The 16,953-nt window shown below is 44.2% G+C and overlaps 1 protein-coding gene across 35 annotated transcripts in view; it reads right to left on the bottom strand.

Moving 5' to 3' along the window:
• LOC126272746 (transcription factor HNF-4 homolog) overlaps positions 1–16,953 on the bottom strand; it is a 594,004-nt gene that overhangs the window by 150,233 nt on the left and 426,818 nt on the right. For 11 of the 35 annotated variants that reach the window (XM_049975811.1, XM_049975808.1, XM_049975810.1 and 8 more), the window contains exon 2: positions 7,825–7,914. The exons of the other annotated variants lie outside the window; for them this stretch is intronic. In XM_049975811.1, coding sequence (XP_049831768.1) covers positions 7,825–7,914 — 90 coding nt within the window. The remainder of the gene's footprint in view (positions 1–7,824; positions 7,915–16,953) is intronic. 35 annotated transcript variants of the gene reach the window in all.

The raw sequence follows: 16,953 nt of genomic DNA, 5'->3' as shown, positions 1-16,953 counted from the left end.
ACGCGAAGACGATTAAGTAATATGTATGTTGGCGTCTATTAGTGGTATCCAATTACGTTGAGCTCTGCCTTACCAGTGTTGAAGTCTCTTTTCTGTCTTTAATTTCATTAAGGGGCGGTACTTGAGAAAGCTTTTCGTGCTGCAAAGACGATGAGCAACAGGTTCCGGACCTGAAGTGTCACCAGTGCTCACTTTGCTCCTTTCGAATTTGGCCGCTACTATCCATTTGAGGTCGAGTGGAGCTACTCCAGCCAGAACTTCGACCTGCTCCATTCGAGATGGCGTCAACCATCCTGTCACTTGGCGGCAAGGCTGGTGTGGATCAATGTCAACCTGTTTCGAGTGTGTCGATCAAAACCACCAGAAGAAGCACATTTTCCAACGCTACGGCAGACTAAGTGCATGTGGACTTGCTACTCACTCGTGCATATTAAAATCTGCTTGCTGTAATAGCCTTCGTATTGTGAAACACACGTATCACCAAATGGAAGCAAGATTTGCCTGGAAAACTACATCGAAACATAGTAATCAGTATACTAATAAACGCATCTGTTGATGCTAAAAAGCGTGTCAACACAAGCTCAGGAGAGGGAGGAAAGGCACTCAACGTTAGTGTTAACGCTCGACCGTCTAGAAAGTCGTTACACTACGATCTCGTACTGGACAATGATGGCGACAAAAAAAAAAAAAAAAAAAAAAAAAAAAAAAAAAAAAAAAAACTGCCGGCACCTTTTCAAAGGAACCATCATGGCATTCGACTAAATCGATTTATGTGATATCTAGGCGCGGATGGACGGATGGGGTTTTGACTGTCCCTTCTCCAGGATGAGTGAGGCTAACAAACATCTTAACCGATGCTCAGTGCATCACGAAAGCAGGCGCGACAACAGTCACAATACCGCACTGATCAGTGAATATAACAGAGGAACAGAGACAGCCCGAGGACTTTTCTCAACGATGTTTGGGTCCACCAAATGGTTACAAGCTGCCTAATGGATTCTCAAAATCCCTGGCTCCCAGAGGGGTAGAAACATCCGGATAAATGTGTAGTGTACGAACAAAACACGTTCTACCAGTACTTGGGTTGTTTCACCCTCAAATGTTCGGTGCACTTAAATATACTCTCACAAGTATTTTTATTGTATTTCATCCAAGTAGTCTTGGAAGCTCAAAAGAGACTCGAATTCTATATTTTTCCACTTTTACGTCCATTTAAACCAAGATTATTAACTCATTTCACTGTTATGAAACTGCTAAAATATATACGTCATCAACATTTTAAGTAACAAAAGAAAGAAAGAAAGTTATACTTTCTATTTTGAAGAGTTTTCCTCGTATACACTAAGACATATTTGGTCGCTCTCTACTTAAAAGTTTTATGTTGCCCCTCTAATAGTGAATTCTAACTCTCATTTATAAAGTGCATACTGTTATAACAACAGTCCAGCATATGAAGAGTACGTTTTCCAAACGAAAGCTTATTCTTTGACTTACGGTAGTATGTGTGTAGAATCAATTGCGTGTAGTCTTCCTTGAATTCTATATTTTTATGAACTAGGACGCAGTGCAGATATATGATGAACAATTTTAATCTTACGTTATTTAATGGCTGAAAATACGAAGTTAGCAAATCGAAAGTATAAATAGTCAATAACGGTTCCCTTATACGTCAACGATTCTATGCATTCCAGATTTACCCTCTATACATGTAATTCATACCACGTATGAAAATCGATTTGTTGCAAATAAATTCTAAAATGCCTAGATACAGTAAATCGGATATTACCAAACGCCATCAGACAGTGCTTTTCTGTGCTACTTCGATGAACGGCTATCCTTCGATGCGAATAATAAATTCGAGGGTAATCCTTGATCGTCCGAGGATTTCATTCGCCCTATGTGTAATAATATACTTTTTAATTAGATATACACATGCTATGAGAGCATATTTATCCTACATTTTACAGTTTAATATGATATGTTTTCAACACGTGGGCGTTTCTGAGGTTGCTCTTTTCATTCCGCATGCGAGGTTGGAATACGCATTTCGCTCTCCGATACTGTACCTTGTGGTACACATGATGTGAAACTGGTACTAGTTACGTAGTTTATGAATTAGTTATACACCTGCACCTTTAGCACATAAGCAACTAACTACGAGTACATTCTAAAAATTTCATTCCAAATGTTCGACAATTATACATCGGACATACGTCACATGACTCTTCGATGATTAGTTAACAAGTGCATGGCTATTTACAGTAAGCCTCCTAATATTTCAAAGCATTTGCACTAGATTTTTCAGTTTTAAACACAAAGATAGATCATCGCAGTGTGTGACATTACTAACATACCACAACACGTATTACAAGAGCAAACGTCTTTAGTTTTGGTGGCGTTACCTATGTCTGGTTGCTGTTCCTAAGTTATGTTCTTTATTCACAAACATCACTTTTCACAATTAGGCACAGTGTCGATGTTCTAACTAGCAGAGGAATTCGTAAACAATACAATATAGATGCCTGTGAAAATATTTGTAGATACTTTTTTTTCCCCTACCTGCTACTGAGTTTATATATTTTACTTTGTGATAGCTATGTTATGTTTTTAGTAACGCAACCAGTTTTTCGACTACATTTCTGAAAGATTTTCTTTTATAAACTGGAACAAATTAAAAGTAAGATGTCTCATGTAACGAAAAGTGTCTACTCTTTAGAGGTAGACACAGAAAAATTGCCCAGAAAACAAAACCGTTGGTCCTGTCCTCGGGCAAATTACGCCGCGATACCGTTTTACGTAACTTCGTCACAGCCAAGCGCAGCGTATGCGGTTCAAGGTGAAACATATGCTCCCTGTGACTGGCAGAACGTTATCAGTATCACATTTTGGCGTTCAGTTTGTAAGGACTGGCCCATTCACATATTTTTCTCACAATAGCAATGAAAGTGGAAACATTTTTATTCGTTATCACATCACCTCGCTGAATGAATCATCGCCACTTCTGCTTGCAGCGATTTACTTATACCACGGGTAATTCAGCTAAGGTAGATTTAAACCCCCCTCCTGCTGTAACCAATTAGCAACATATTCCATATTGAAGCCTGAATTTCATCACATCTAAACTAAAATCAGTACTCATGAGCGCGATTCCATGGAGAGTTAAATTTTTTTCACACGTGCCTAGTGGCTGAGAAGGGAACACGAGAACGTAAACAACTTTGAGCTAAAGTTTCGTGACAAAACAACTAAATATTTATGCTTTAAAATGTGTGCTACTGTAGTAAAGGGAAAGGAAGGGGGAGAGAGAGAGAGAGAGAGAGAGAGAGAGAGAGAGAGAGAGAGAGAGAGAGAGAGAGAGAGAGAGAGAGAGAGAGAGAGAAAATTGAGTCAGAACTTAAGGTGAGTATAAAAAAACAGTTTGTTCACATAACGGAAGACTCAGATAAGTAGGAACTTGAGGAGGGTGAGTTATGTATTGAGAAAGTGTTCTAACTGCCACGTGCAAAATTATTTGCTATTATTTGTAAGCTGAAGCTGGCTTTAGTGCACTAATGACTTCTGCGAGTGATAGGCTACGGTTTACTGAGGACACTGTAATTCTGTGAGAGAAGGAAAAAAGGAAAAGACTTGCAGGAACAAGGAAGGAAAGGAGATTGAGTTTAACGTCCTGACATCGAGGTCATTAGTGACTGAACACAAGCTCGGATTGTGTCAAGGAACAGTTGAACAGAATGGAGAGTGTCTCGATAGGAAGTTGTATGACGAACACCAACAGAGTGAAACTAAGTTAATGGAATGTAGTCGAATTAAATCACATGATGCCGACAGAAGTAAGTTGGGAAATAAGACATTGAAAGTAGTCGCTGAAACTTGCTATTTGGGCAACAAAATAACTGACGATGTCCGAAGCAGGGAGGATGTAAAATGAAGACCGGCAATAACAAGAAACACGTTTCTGAGAAATAAAAGTTCTTTAGCATCGAATGTAAATTCAAGTATTTTCTGGATTTATACAAATACGTTGTATCCTTGTACGAAAGTAAAACTTTGATGACAAACAGTTCAGACAAGAAGAGAATAAAAGCTTCTGAAATGTGATGCTACAAAGGACTGTTGAAGATTAGATAGGTAGACCGAATAACTAATGTGGTGGTACAGAATCGATTGTGGTGGGTTGGGGGGGGGGAGAAGAAATTTGTAGCACAAAGTACTTAAAAAGGGGACCAATTGGTAAGATACATTCTGAGGAATGAAGGAATAGTCAGTTTGGTAATGCAAGGAATGTGAGGAGGACGGGGGAAGGAGGACGGGGGAAGGGGGAAGGGGTGTTAAAACTGCAGAGGCAGAGCAAGGCTTGAATGCAGTCAGCAGGTTCAAGATGACGTAGGCTGCAGACGTTATTCAAAGGCGAAGGTGGCTGCATAGGATCAGCGTGAAGAGCCTCATCGTATCATCTACAAACTGAAGATCACAACAACGCATCAATCCATCAATCTACTAAAAAGCTCCAGTCGGGCAGCTACTTCACAAACAACAGATCCAGCACAGACTACTACCTGCAGTGAAGTATTTACAAGTGATTCGTTCATCAGTTCGTCCTTGCCCAAACCGCACTTCATCACTAAGGCATTGACCTATCAAATGTTGAGGTACTCTCCCCCCCCCCCCCCCCCTTCCCCTCAATTCTAGAACTAATTGCGTCAACATCGGACTAACTGCTGCGGTAGCACTTCCATACAAGGAACTTTTAACCTCTTGACAATGGCCGAGGAGTACTTGGGGAATCGTAAACCACTTGACCGGCTAGAAGCCCTAGAGAATTTTACAAGATAACCTTATGCACACAGCATATTGGGCAAGCGGTAAGCCCTAACCGGAACACATCAATCAGGACCCTCAAAGAAGAAAAATATTCTGACACATTTTTCGCACATTAAAAATGTGTATCCTTGTATCTCCTGTATCAGTCCTGGTAAGATATAGACAAACGTTGTAACATTCCAATTATACATTTTAACGACCCACGATAAGAATTACTAACAAGTACACAAAACTCAAATTTAACTAATGATGAAGACAGCACAAGTTACAAAATCTCCTGGCGTCAAGAGGGACTTCAGGAACATGAGTCTGAGCGTACGACTGCAACACAGCCTTGTGTTTGAAAATCAAACGCCCATAATGGAATAGCTGCAAACATCTGAAATCAGGCACCACCGAAGAACGCCGACAATTGTGCGACCAGACAGAGTAGAACAAAAGTATACGATGGAAAAAAGGGCAAAATATATCTTTCATTTTCTTGATATAGTCAGCCGCCTCGTAACTGATTTGAAGCTATCTTCCGGATCTTCCCATACCGTGCTAATTGCTTCCTCCGCCTAATACCCAAAACACCAGCAATAGTCCGTTACTCGTGTTGCAGTACTGTTGGTCCTCACAATTTTTTCCGATTTCCATGGCAAGTAAATTTGTGCAAAAAGACGTCTGACTAATTGGCCTCATCTTTCGCGGAGGGCTTTTCCGCAGACTTGCGAGGGGACTTTAAACAGCAAATTACATTTGTCATCCCACGCTAAGATCATTGCGCAAGTTAAGTGTCGCACGGTCAGAAGAGAGCACTAGTTCTGGGTTTCCAGCAGAGACAGCTCTGCCGCGGAACGTGCAACAGGTGCATCACATCACGGTGTGTGGTTGAAATGGCGCGGCAACTGCTAACGTATACCAAAGTTGAAGTTCGCGAGAAATACGATTATTGTGGGCAGAATGTCTTTGGGCTGCCTTAACGAATATTACTTAATAATGGTTTGGCAATCTTTAGCAGTGCACAGGATAGTGCCATAAAAGCCTAATCTGGATAGTACTAGAGGTAAACATAATACACAATCAAACGGCGGTTTACTTGTTAAGAAGTATTACATGGTTGTGGCTCAACGTCATCGAAAACTTGGTTTTTATGGCTTTCTTCACTAGACTATCTTACGGTACTTTGCTTTTAACTCTGTGTCTGACAGCCATCTTTGGAAACGGTTACTGAAAGACGCGCCAGAGTATTTTGACTTCTGGTGTATGAATAGTTAACATGTTGCTGTAGCATGGGCGTCCGGAGAAACTTTCCAGAGGGAAGAGGGACTCTAAAATTGCCTTTTGTCATATAAATGAGTTGGTCAGTATCGAGACGTGACATGCCACAAGAACTAAATTTTACAGTCGACACGAAAAAGTTATTTTATTCCGGAGAATTGATCGTTATCCTTCACTTTTAGTAGTGTACGAGAATTCTGTAATAAATATAAACTCTGACTACCAGACTCCGTAAGTGAAAACGGTTGGGCGCCGTGTGGCGGTAGTGAGGGTGGGGGGTATGTGTTGCAGATACTGGCGCTACTGTAGGATAACAGGTGCCCAGAGCAAACTTAAGAGTTTATGCCCCTACCATTTCCTCCGCCTGAAATCTCCCAATTGTTTGTTTGAACACCATCGGTAGTTGGCCTGTTTATTGAGGTCAACGTGACTACGCTGAAGTAAAAGCTACACGTGCCGAGAATTCATTTTTGTATGATGGGTCAAAAGATGGAATAACACAGCTCAAACTTGCATTGCTTGCAAAAATAACGCGGGTCAGTTTTCAATTTCATTGCCAATCAATGGAAGGCTGTAAGAAACCCAACAAGAAAAGCAGTCTCGTATCGTTGCTTCTCTTAGTTCAAAATGGTTCAAATGGGTCTGAGCACTATGGGCCTCAACTTCTGATGTAATTAGTCCCCTAAAACTCAGAACTAGTTAAACCTAACTAACCTAAGAACATCACACACATCCATGCCCGAGGCAGGATTCGAACCTGCGACCGTGGCTGTCTCGCGGTTCCGAACTGCAGCGCTTAGAACCGCACGGCCACTTTGGCCGGCTGCCTCTCTTGGTTTAACGTAAGCGGCTGCACCATGTAGGGAAAAACCAAGAACCAAGCCTCTCTGTCAGGGAGAGGTAGGTCTTGCAGAATTGTTGCTGAACACAGTCCTGTCCGAATGTCTTCAAGATTCGCTTTCGTACACCTCCGACCCCGTCCGATTTTAGCGCCCTCCAATCTGTTTTTCTTTTCTTCCCCCTCCCACTTTTCCCCTCACTTCCCCCTTCGTCTTCCTACATTTCTGGCTATTTTCGCCTGTCACAAAACTGCCGCCCCACCACCTCCCACGGGACTCGGGCCCAAGACACACGCACGGGCTGCCGTGTCCTTTAGTCCGATTCACGAACGATGTCGGTTCGTGGAGGTCTAGGCACAATCAGGAACCGCACTGTTACCTGTTCCAAGTGACAGCTGTTGTGTGCCCAAAACATGTGATTTTCGCTTGAAAAAAAATCGTGTATTCCGCAAATTGTCTCACTTGTTTATGCAGAATTTGTCGCTTACTACTCCAACAGTGATGACAACTCACAAGAAATGGAACAAAGTTCACCAAATAACTGGCTACGATACCGTTTTAGATTCGCATTGACTACAACACTCAGAGCAGTGTTTAGAAAACTACTGAACGCCCAGCGGCTGTTTGAGAATGCGTGACTTAGATGCGCAGAACAAGCCTACACAAGACTGCCATCGTTCGTGACTTAGTTACGCCACAGGTATAGGCAACAGCACGGGGAGTCTAACAGATTACGCGTAGCTTGGATGTAATCATCAGGACGAAAGAAATCCTGCTCACTTGAGGGGCTACAAAAGTGTTCCGTCGCAGTATAAACACGTGATCAGCGAAAGGCGCTGTCGCAGCAATTACAGAGAACACCCTCGGTGAGATCGCTTAATTGCAGTAACAGCCACAGTACCTGTGTCGCTCGAAGTCTGCGAATCTTCCAAGAAGAGGGGCGGTGATACAGACGACGCACGTAACGTCGACATTGCGGTTGACGCCGGTCCTAAGTGATGGAATAAACCGATTACGTACTACACCAAAAAGCACAGCTGTCATGCAGGTAGAGTGGTTTAAGGGAATTGATGACGCAGCTAGCTGGAGGTGGGAGCGCCGCGTGTATTAGCAGTCGCGACGCGGGGACGGAGGAGGGAGGGCCATCAGGTGGGATCGAGAGGTGGCGGGAGGTGACGGATGGCACTAGCGCGTGCTCATATAACCGCGGCTCGCGGGCTGCGCAACTTGGCCGGGTAACAAAGCTTGGCAGTGTGCGCGGAAGCGGCCGCGTAACGCGCCGACGAGCGGTTGGCAGGTCGGCGCGGTCCGGCTGAAGGACGGGGCCGCCTCCACGGCGTACGGTGTCGCAACGGCGACAGACGCGGCCGGCGCTCGGCACCGACGCAAGTATGCGAGCTGGACGGAGCGGAGGCGGCCACACGACGCACTACCGCCGAGTCCGCTGCTGCGGAGCCACTGCCGCGGACGTGCGTACGCGGCTGAGCTGTCGCTGCTGCCGTCGCCCAGCTGCGCCGCCTGGCGGCCGGCCAATCGCGGGGGGAGAAAGCCGCTCCACCGCTGCCGGAACTGCCGCACTCGGCGGCGTGCTTCGGAGTCGCCGTGTCGAGTTCTCACTCACGTACTTCCACTTGCTCAGGATCGGTTTCCACACACAGTGAGGTGCCAATCACGGGATAGCGATGTGCACATTTCCGGATGGCGGTGGTACGGCGTACACAAGGTATAAAATTGCAGTGAATTGGTGGAGCTGTCATTTGTACTCAGGTGATTCATGTCAAAAAGGTTTCCGACGTGATTATCGTCGCACGTCGGGATTAACACATCCTGAACGGGGAACTGAGTCGAAGCTAGATGTACGGGACATTCCGTTTCCAAAATTGCTAGGGAATTCAATATTCCTAGATCCACAGTGTCAAGAGTGTGCCGAGAACACCAAATTTCAGGCATTAACCTCTCACCACAGACAACGCAGTTGGCAACGGCCTTCACCTAACAACCGAGACCGGCGGAATTTGCGTAGATATATCAGTGCTAACAGACAACACTGCGTGAAATAACAGCAGAAATCAATGTGGGACGTAAGACGGAAGTATCAGTTAGGACAGTACGACGAAATTTGGCGTTAATGAGCTATGGCAGCAGACGACAACGCGAGTGCCTTTGCTAACAGCACAGCACCTCGCCTGGATCTCTGACCATATTTGATGGGCCCCAGACGACTGGAAAATTGTGCCTGGTCACATGAGTCCCGATTTCAGCTGGTAACAGCTGATGGTAGGGTTCGAGTGTGGCGAAGACCCCGCGAAGTCACGGACCCACGTTGCCAACAAAGCACTGTGCAAGCTGGTTCTGATCCCACAATGGTGTGGGCAGTGTTTACAGGGAATGGCTGGGTATTCTGGTCCGACTGAATTGGTCACTGAATGGAAATGGCTATTTTTGGCTACCTCGAGACTATTTGCAGCCATTCGTGGTCTTCGTGTGCTCAAATAACAAAGGAATTTTTATGGATCACAATGCACATCTCACCGGACCACAATTGTTCGTGATTGGTTCGAAGAACATTCTGGACAGTTCGCGCGAATTATTTGGCCATCCAGTTGCCAGACATGAATCCCATCGAAGATTTATGCGACATAATGGAGAGGTCATTTCGTGCCTAAACTCCTGCGCTGGCAACACTTTCGCAATTACGGACGACTATATACGCAGCACGATTCAATATTTCTGCAGTGGACTTCCACAGACGCCACGTCGACGTGCTCCACTACGCTGGGTAAAAGTATGTCCGGCACGATACTAGGAGGTATCCCATGACTTGTGTCACGTCACGACAATGTAAATACTCTACAGACCACTGTCATGTAGACTATCTCATCGAAAGTATCCCTATGTAATGTGATATTGACTACTAGATGTCACGAGAATATCTGCACCGCAATAGGGCGGAAGTGATTTTCTCGGAAGTTATTAAAGCCGAAGTTTCCAGGATACACAACGGCATCTGACAATTTATTGCAGAATACATTACGAACAACAGTCCTTAAAGGTCCGAAAATGTTCAGAAATTTTTCTATGGAAGTAACAATGAAATTAAGGAATGATTTTTTTAATGAGGATCTCTACCCAAAGCTTTCTAAACAGCACAAATTAAGTTTACAAATCACAAGATACTACAACTTCTGTGACACACTTGCACATAAACACGCGACAAAATTAAAAGGTCATTTAGATTTCGTATGCGAACTGCACGCCATAATGCAGCGGTTAGTGACATTTAGCTAAGGGATAGGGATGTCGAGAGGATTGCTATCTGGCTGGTGCCTAGACACCGATGAATACATGTTTCTCTGCAGGGAGATTTTTAATGTGCCCATCAAACGTGTGTAGGTGACTCCGAGGGAGTTGCCGAACTAGGATGTTATAGACAGACACTTCGCCATTTCATTGACGTGCGTGTCAATGTCGCAGCCTCTCCTGCACCTGCCACAGGGGAACGGGTGGGGGTGGGGGTGGGGGTGGTGGTGGTGGGGAGGGGGTGGGGGGGGGGGGGAGCAAAAAAGGATGGATGAAGAAATATGAACACAATTTCCGCTTGGGGTCACGTTCAAATATCGTCGTAAAATTTTGAACGGTCCCTAGTAGTTACAGGCTGTATCCCAGCGAAAAATTCTAGTCGCGCTACACTCCAAAAGGGCGAGATCATATTCAATGTATTTGCAGTCCCGTGACGTCCTTAGAGAACGGTTGAATCGTCCGGTGGTGTCTGAGCTATGTCACACACTGTCTAGAATGCCGTCCTGTTGCATGTTGTACGGGAAACTGTCGTTTTCGATCGCGAAATATATGGAAATAAATACCCAAAGAAACAAGAAGCGTCACTCATTCCATTTATATGTCTTCTTAGGCTTTCTCGTGTCAATTCTATGCAGTGGTGTGTCCGGATGTTTTCCTTGGCCACCCATAAGGAAACCGGGGAATTTCAATGCTCAGTGCCTTGGTTCTGACCTCCATCGCCGAGGCGTCAAGAGAAGGATTGAGATGTGGGTAATGGGACGTGAGACTACCTTACCAGGACGTGTCACGTCCACGGAGACGGCAAGCAGAATTGTTGTGAAACATGGCGCCAATGAAACATCGTTATTCCATCTTACACTTCTCATAAAGTTCTGAGCGAAAAATATAGGAACAGTAAAATATTCGAGTTCCGAATTTCAAATCGCGCATGCCTCGCACACACGATTTCACACAAAGGAAACTCTGGAATTTACGTTATACAGTATACAAGTTTATTAATACGTATGTCTGGTGTTTCAGAAGATGACTGCTCGAAAATAACGAAACATACGTGAATGACACTAATAATTGGATAGATCATCTCTCCAAATTTCTTACTCAAATTACAGGTGGGCAGCGACTGCGACGCGGAAAACGTCGGTGCATGCGTGCTATTCATTGAAGTCGCTGCTGTGGAGTCTGGGACGGTGCAACGGCACCGATCTGCTGTGGTAATCTGTTCGTTGAGTTGTCCATCTGCAGGCGCTAACTAATTCGATGTGACAGTACGGAGCGCATGATTTACCTACGAGTTGCCCAGAAAGTAAGATCCGATCGGTTGCGAAATGGAATCCGCAGTGAAAATCAGAGATGTTTTATTTGCAACATTTTGCTTCCACTTAAAGACAGTTGTCGTAGCAACTTTCAAGTACCCTCATCACATAAGGCAGCCGCCTGTGTTTTCCGCCAGTTCTCTACACTGGTCCCAGCTCATTGTCTGTGCCAAAATGTTGTCTTCACAGCCAGCGGGTCATGTGAGCATAGATGAATATCAGAAGGTGGCATGTCTGGGCTGTATGGTGGGTGATCGAACACTTCCGATCGAAAACGTTGCAGGAACGTATTCATTGTTCCTCCAGTGTGCGGCCGAGAATTCTGACGAAGAAGGAAATACATTACAATTACTTTATGTGGAACTGAATGAAATCAGGCGAAATCTCTCGACTGGACGGGAGACACCACTTTACGACATCTTTACGTGCTCACTATAGGCTCAGAACAGCAAAGTGCAATGTGACGAGATTGACAAGCATGCTAGAGACGCTGCCCAACACATCTGTGTAGAGCTTCATCGTATTTTCACTGCACTGTGATTTCCATTTCGCGACCGATCGAAACTTATTTTCTCGGCACCCCTCGTGTACGTCCCGACACATATGCGCCACCGCCCCCCCCCCCTCCCCCGTTCCCTCCTCCCTCACAATGGTGCGCTCTGCAACTTCACCACGGCGTGTAACAATTGGAGAGGCCCTATCCACTGATGTGTTACATTTTTCTGCATGTCTTTACGTTTTCGAGTGGTCGTCTTCTGAAACCCAGAGACACATACTTCATGTGGCTCGATGGCCTGGTGCAAGACTTTCGACTTAACGACAGTTCGACCCGGATAGTAACTCTCAACCCCTCTGTTTCCAGGCACGAGCTTTTCCACAAACGTAGCAGGCCCGATAGGTACTTATGAATAACTGAGTGTAAATAAACGGGCGGAATACTTGGATTGTTTCCTTGGCTGCAGTTGTGACACTATGATAGCAATGTGGTTGACTAGCTGAAAAAACTGTTATATTCTCGGAGACAGTCCATTCTATTCCGTTCTAAATCATTCAAAAGCCTACTTGTTGCGCTGGACATTGCTTTCGTGCTCAAACACCATTTGACAGATCTTAATTGATTACAGAAAGGCGGCTGCCTTATCACTTACTGCTGGCACGTTGCTATCCATATCCTCAGAGGACGGATCCCTCTGAGTCGTCCTTTCTGGGTCTTGCAGTTTTCATAAAGCGTTAGGATAAATTGAATGTGGGGTGACTGGTGAATGTCATTCTTCAGAGACACACGAAATCATCATCTAGATCGAAGGTTGAACGAACAAAGACGACTATTGTAAAAGATGAGCGTAGTAGAAGTGCTTCCATTGTTTTGTTCTCTGTGGCTTCCTTATATTCTGCTAAATACGAGCTAGTGCTATGTCTCTTTGGAGATTTCCCTTCTTCCAGAACAGGAAATATTTCTAATACTCAATAGCCGTAATCTAAAACGGTAGTGCGTTTGATAGACAGTAAACGAAACCGACATAGGTTATGCGAACAGCAAGTTTCCACCTTTATGTAACGTAAGTAAACACAACTAAAATGAAGAACGATAGAAATAAGTTTGTTAGCAGGACGAATTCTTAGTCCTTTAAAAAAATGTAATAGTCATATCAGAAATGTATCCTTGGTGCCAGCACGTCATTAATGCTTATTTTCCCCTGGGCAGAAAGTCAGTGTTGAAAAGAGGACGCTAAACGGTAAGTCTATATGACAAACGTAGTCCACTTCGTAGTGCTGTTAAGACCACGTGGTGCTGTTACGGCCATGAATGAAACAGCAGGTAGCAATGTTTGGGTGTGTTTATGGGAAGACTGTTCGATGCAGAGAAAAAAAACGATCAACGCACTTGTGTGTGTTCATATTAAGGTACCACATACGGAAATATCTGAACCTGTTCCCAGTACACCCTGTATACTACTGACCAGTAGATTTGGAACGCTATGAAAGTGATATGAAACGATCATCAAATTGGCAGGAAGTTTCCTACAAGCATGGATATGCAAATGATTGGCACATAGCAGTTAGTAGATTAGATTAACGGCACCAATATTCTTTATTTGGGTAAATATTACACAGTGGGATCTCATTCAGACATCGCATCTAAATGTAGGTTTCTTAGTGAGAAGATCCTGTTATGCTTCGTATAAGAAGGAAAAACGTCAACTAACATGTGTCGGAACTCAACAGCAGTAGGACCGTGACCTACAGAGATTATGGTTTATCGTTCCACGCAATTGCTGTTGGCTACGGTCGGGATTACAGAGCTCGAAAGCGAATAAGAAATGTATGGATCCAAGATATCTGTAGTAAACGGCGTCCAAGAACTCAACGGCCCTACAAGACTAGTGCTTGAGTCGAGATAAGTTTTATTTAAAAAAAATGGAAAAGTATAAGTTTTTCGTCATTTTAACGTGCTGACGTATGTTGTTTGTTAGTTGTATCATACAATGACGGGACGGAGAGCGCCTCTGGAGATGACCGTCGCAGCTCTGGACGAAACGTTAGGAACTAGAAGTTTCATGGAACGATATCATACAACCCGAAAGATTCAACAGCAACTGTTGGTGCCATCGTTGCAATTTTCGTAAGTGACGCACGAAAATTTGGAATTATTTTGCGAGATGAGTTAGGAACATTTTTTTTTCCAAACAGCAGTTTTATTGTCACGACAGGGTGGCTAGAAGCAGCGCCTAAAACAGTCACAACCAGTTTTCCGACCATTTTTAAGTAGAGTAGCGCAGTGCGTGTATTTTATAGTGCCTGTAAAGATCAACGGAATGTTTCTTCGCACATGCATTCATTTTTGCAGACACTGCCCTACTGAATTTCATGTCAAATCAAGGCAGAATGACGAGCTAATCAATGTCTGTCCCTGTGCGGTTCTCTACGATTTGACTGGAGCACTACGGGACGTAGACATTCAGGACATACGGAGGTCTGGGTCGGTCCTGGAGTCGTCGTCGGATGGCCGAGGTGGTTAAGGCGAAATCCGGGCACCGAGTCCCAGTCCGGTACAATGTTCAGTAAATCGTATAGCTGTTGTATAATCGTATTCGCAATTTGTGAACGTCGTAATTAAGTTCTAGAAGTTGGCTGTTCCACAAACAGAAATTATTTTGATCAAGAAAGATGTACGTTTTTACTGACCTTTAACATTAGCTAACTTCCCTTTATTATGAAATTTAATATTTGTACATTACTTTCTACACTTATTCACTATATTACTTCATAACAGAAGTATGTGTTTTGTATGTTCTTGAGGCGCGCTGCTTTCGAAAATTATACTTCGGGAATCAGAGAATAAAGATATTACGCAACCAAGATTAGAACCACAACATGCCGTAAGTTTAATACGAATCCATAGGAGGCTGAGTTTGCGAAGGTAACAGCTATTTTGCTAGTCTAAGTTACACGCCATAGAAACCAGTAACTGCGTGTACCGTTCTATGAACAGATTCCAGGAACGACTTCAGTAAAGTAGCTATCGTTATGATGCAATTGTGAGATATCAGTGCTTCTATTAACCGTGAAACTACTGCCTGAGCACTAAGATGTATCCGCGGCTGTGGTGTCAATGTAATTTCCAAATGACGCCAGCTGGAGCTGATCAGAAAGATAGAGAAAGTTGAACCAAACTCGTATGCTTTTTGACCTCAAATTGTAGCAAAAGCTAGTTTTCCTACGGCAGGTGGCTTAGAGCCCTAGGCGGAGACTTGGAGTTTCCCGGAAACGAGCATCGCTAACTTGCTCGCTCTAAGGGAGCCACGGAAGCGCTTCTGCGGTCAGTGTCGTCGATCAACGCGCGGAGTGAGAGTAGAGCGGAAGGGTGCGGGAAGAGCGGCTATCGGCGGAGACGGGAAACGAGGTCAAGGACGTCTCCGGGAGAAAATAGAAGCCGGCCGGCCGGGCCGCGGGTGGCGGGTGCGGGCTGCCTGCCCTTCAATTGGCGCCCACAGCCTTGTCTAATAGGCGGCTGCCTCTCGCGTCTTGGTGCTTTACCGCCACTGGAGCCGGCGAGAGAGCAATAGAGCTCTAACAGACCAAACCTGATAGGGTATAAAAAACGGACACATCAAATAAAAGCGTATCACAATACCTTTTACTTCCCAACAGCAATTAACTACTGAGACGCGTGTGGAAGGTATGCAGCTACGAGTAAAAATAGTTCCTTTAAAGACAGTGGACAAGATACTGCTGCGGAGGTAAAATGGAACATTGAACTTTATCGTACTTCGACTGAGAGATCATTAGACATGCAGCACTAACCCGGCCAGGGAATAACATCGTTAGTGGTTTTCTCAAAAGAATGATCCCAGCATTCGACATGCTACATCTTGTAAAGCCACTAGAGACCTAAATATGTGTAGTGTTTTTGTTTACACTTGGATTCACGGCCTCGGTATACTTTCCAGACGAAAACATTGTCCGCTATGGGCAGTTCATTTTCAGATGTATTATTAATTTTTTAAATTTAGAAAATTTGTAAAGCCCATATCGGACAACGTTTTCGATTGAAAAATATGCCGAGCTGTTGTCCTACCAAAATTTCAAAATCGTACTGTCCATAACAGACAAAGTTTAAATTTTTAAAACTGTGGCTGTGGACCCACTTGCAAAACAAAAAAGGTTGGACGGTTATATGGCGATTTGAAACGAACTCCTCCTACTACAGACGAGTCCCCTGCACCAACTACCACGCCACTTCGATCGTTAGGACTGGGCTGCAACGATATTTAACCTTGGGCCAGATAGTGTACCTGTTTAAACACTGGGTACATATGCCGGATGAACGAGATTCAACAACAGATAACTTAGCAGTGGTCGCCAACGAGATCTTTTCCCTATACCAGCTACGCATGTATCAGAGTGTCACATTTCAACGCTACCATAAAACACAGGGCAATGAATTTGTAATCCTTTCGCTATAAACAATTAGCGAAGTTAAATAGGAATTATTAATTTCTGTTAGAAAAACTCGTGGAGTTATTTGTTGTATTATTTAACAATTTAGTGTTAAAATATTGCACGTTTATTTTCAGACATCCCGTAGTAAATACTCTTCTTCTTCTACTAACATTGCAAATCCTGATTTGCAATAGCTGCGTCCGTAGCCGAGGTCGCTGACGCACTCCTGTGAGGTGGCGCTCAACTCTGATGCGTCGAAGGAGTTTTTACCTCCAGTGTTTGCCCAACAACGGAAAGAGAAGTGGTGACGTGTCATGTTCATGTTGGCTTCACACTTTCACCAGTGTCCTGGATTAAATTATAAACCACTTTGCAGTGCGTCATGCTGTGAAGACATACGACAATTTTGATGGTGATCCGAACGTTATATGCGGACGTTAAGCTCGCATGTGCATCCATTGTGATTATGGGTG

This window comes from Schistocerca gregaria, chromosome 5, assembly GCF_023897955.1.
Source record: "Schistocerca gregaria isolate iqSchGreg1 chromosome 5, iqSchGreg1.2, whole genome shotgun sequence".
In the NCBI taxonomy this organism is placed as follows: Eukaryota; Metazoa; Arthropoda; class Insecta; order Orthoptera; family Acrididae; genus Schistocerca; species Schistocerca gregaria.
This window is presented reverse-complemented; position numbering and strand designations above follow the sequence as displayed.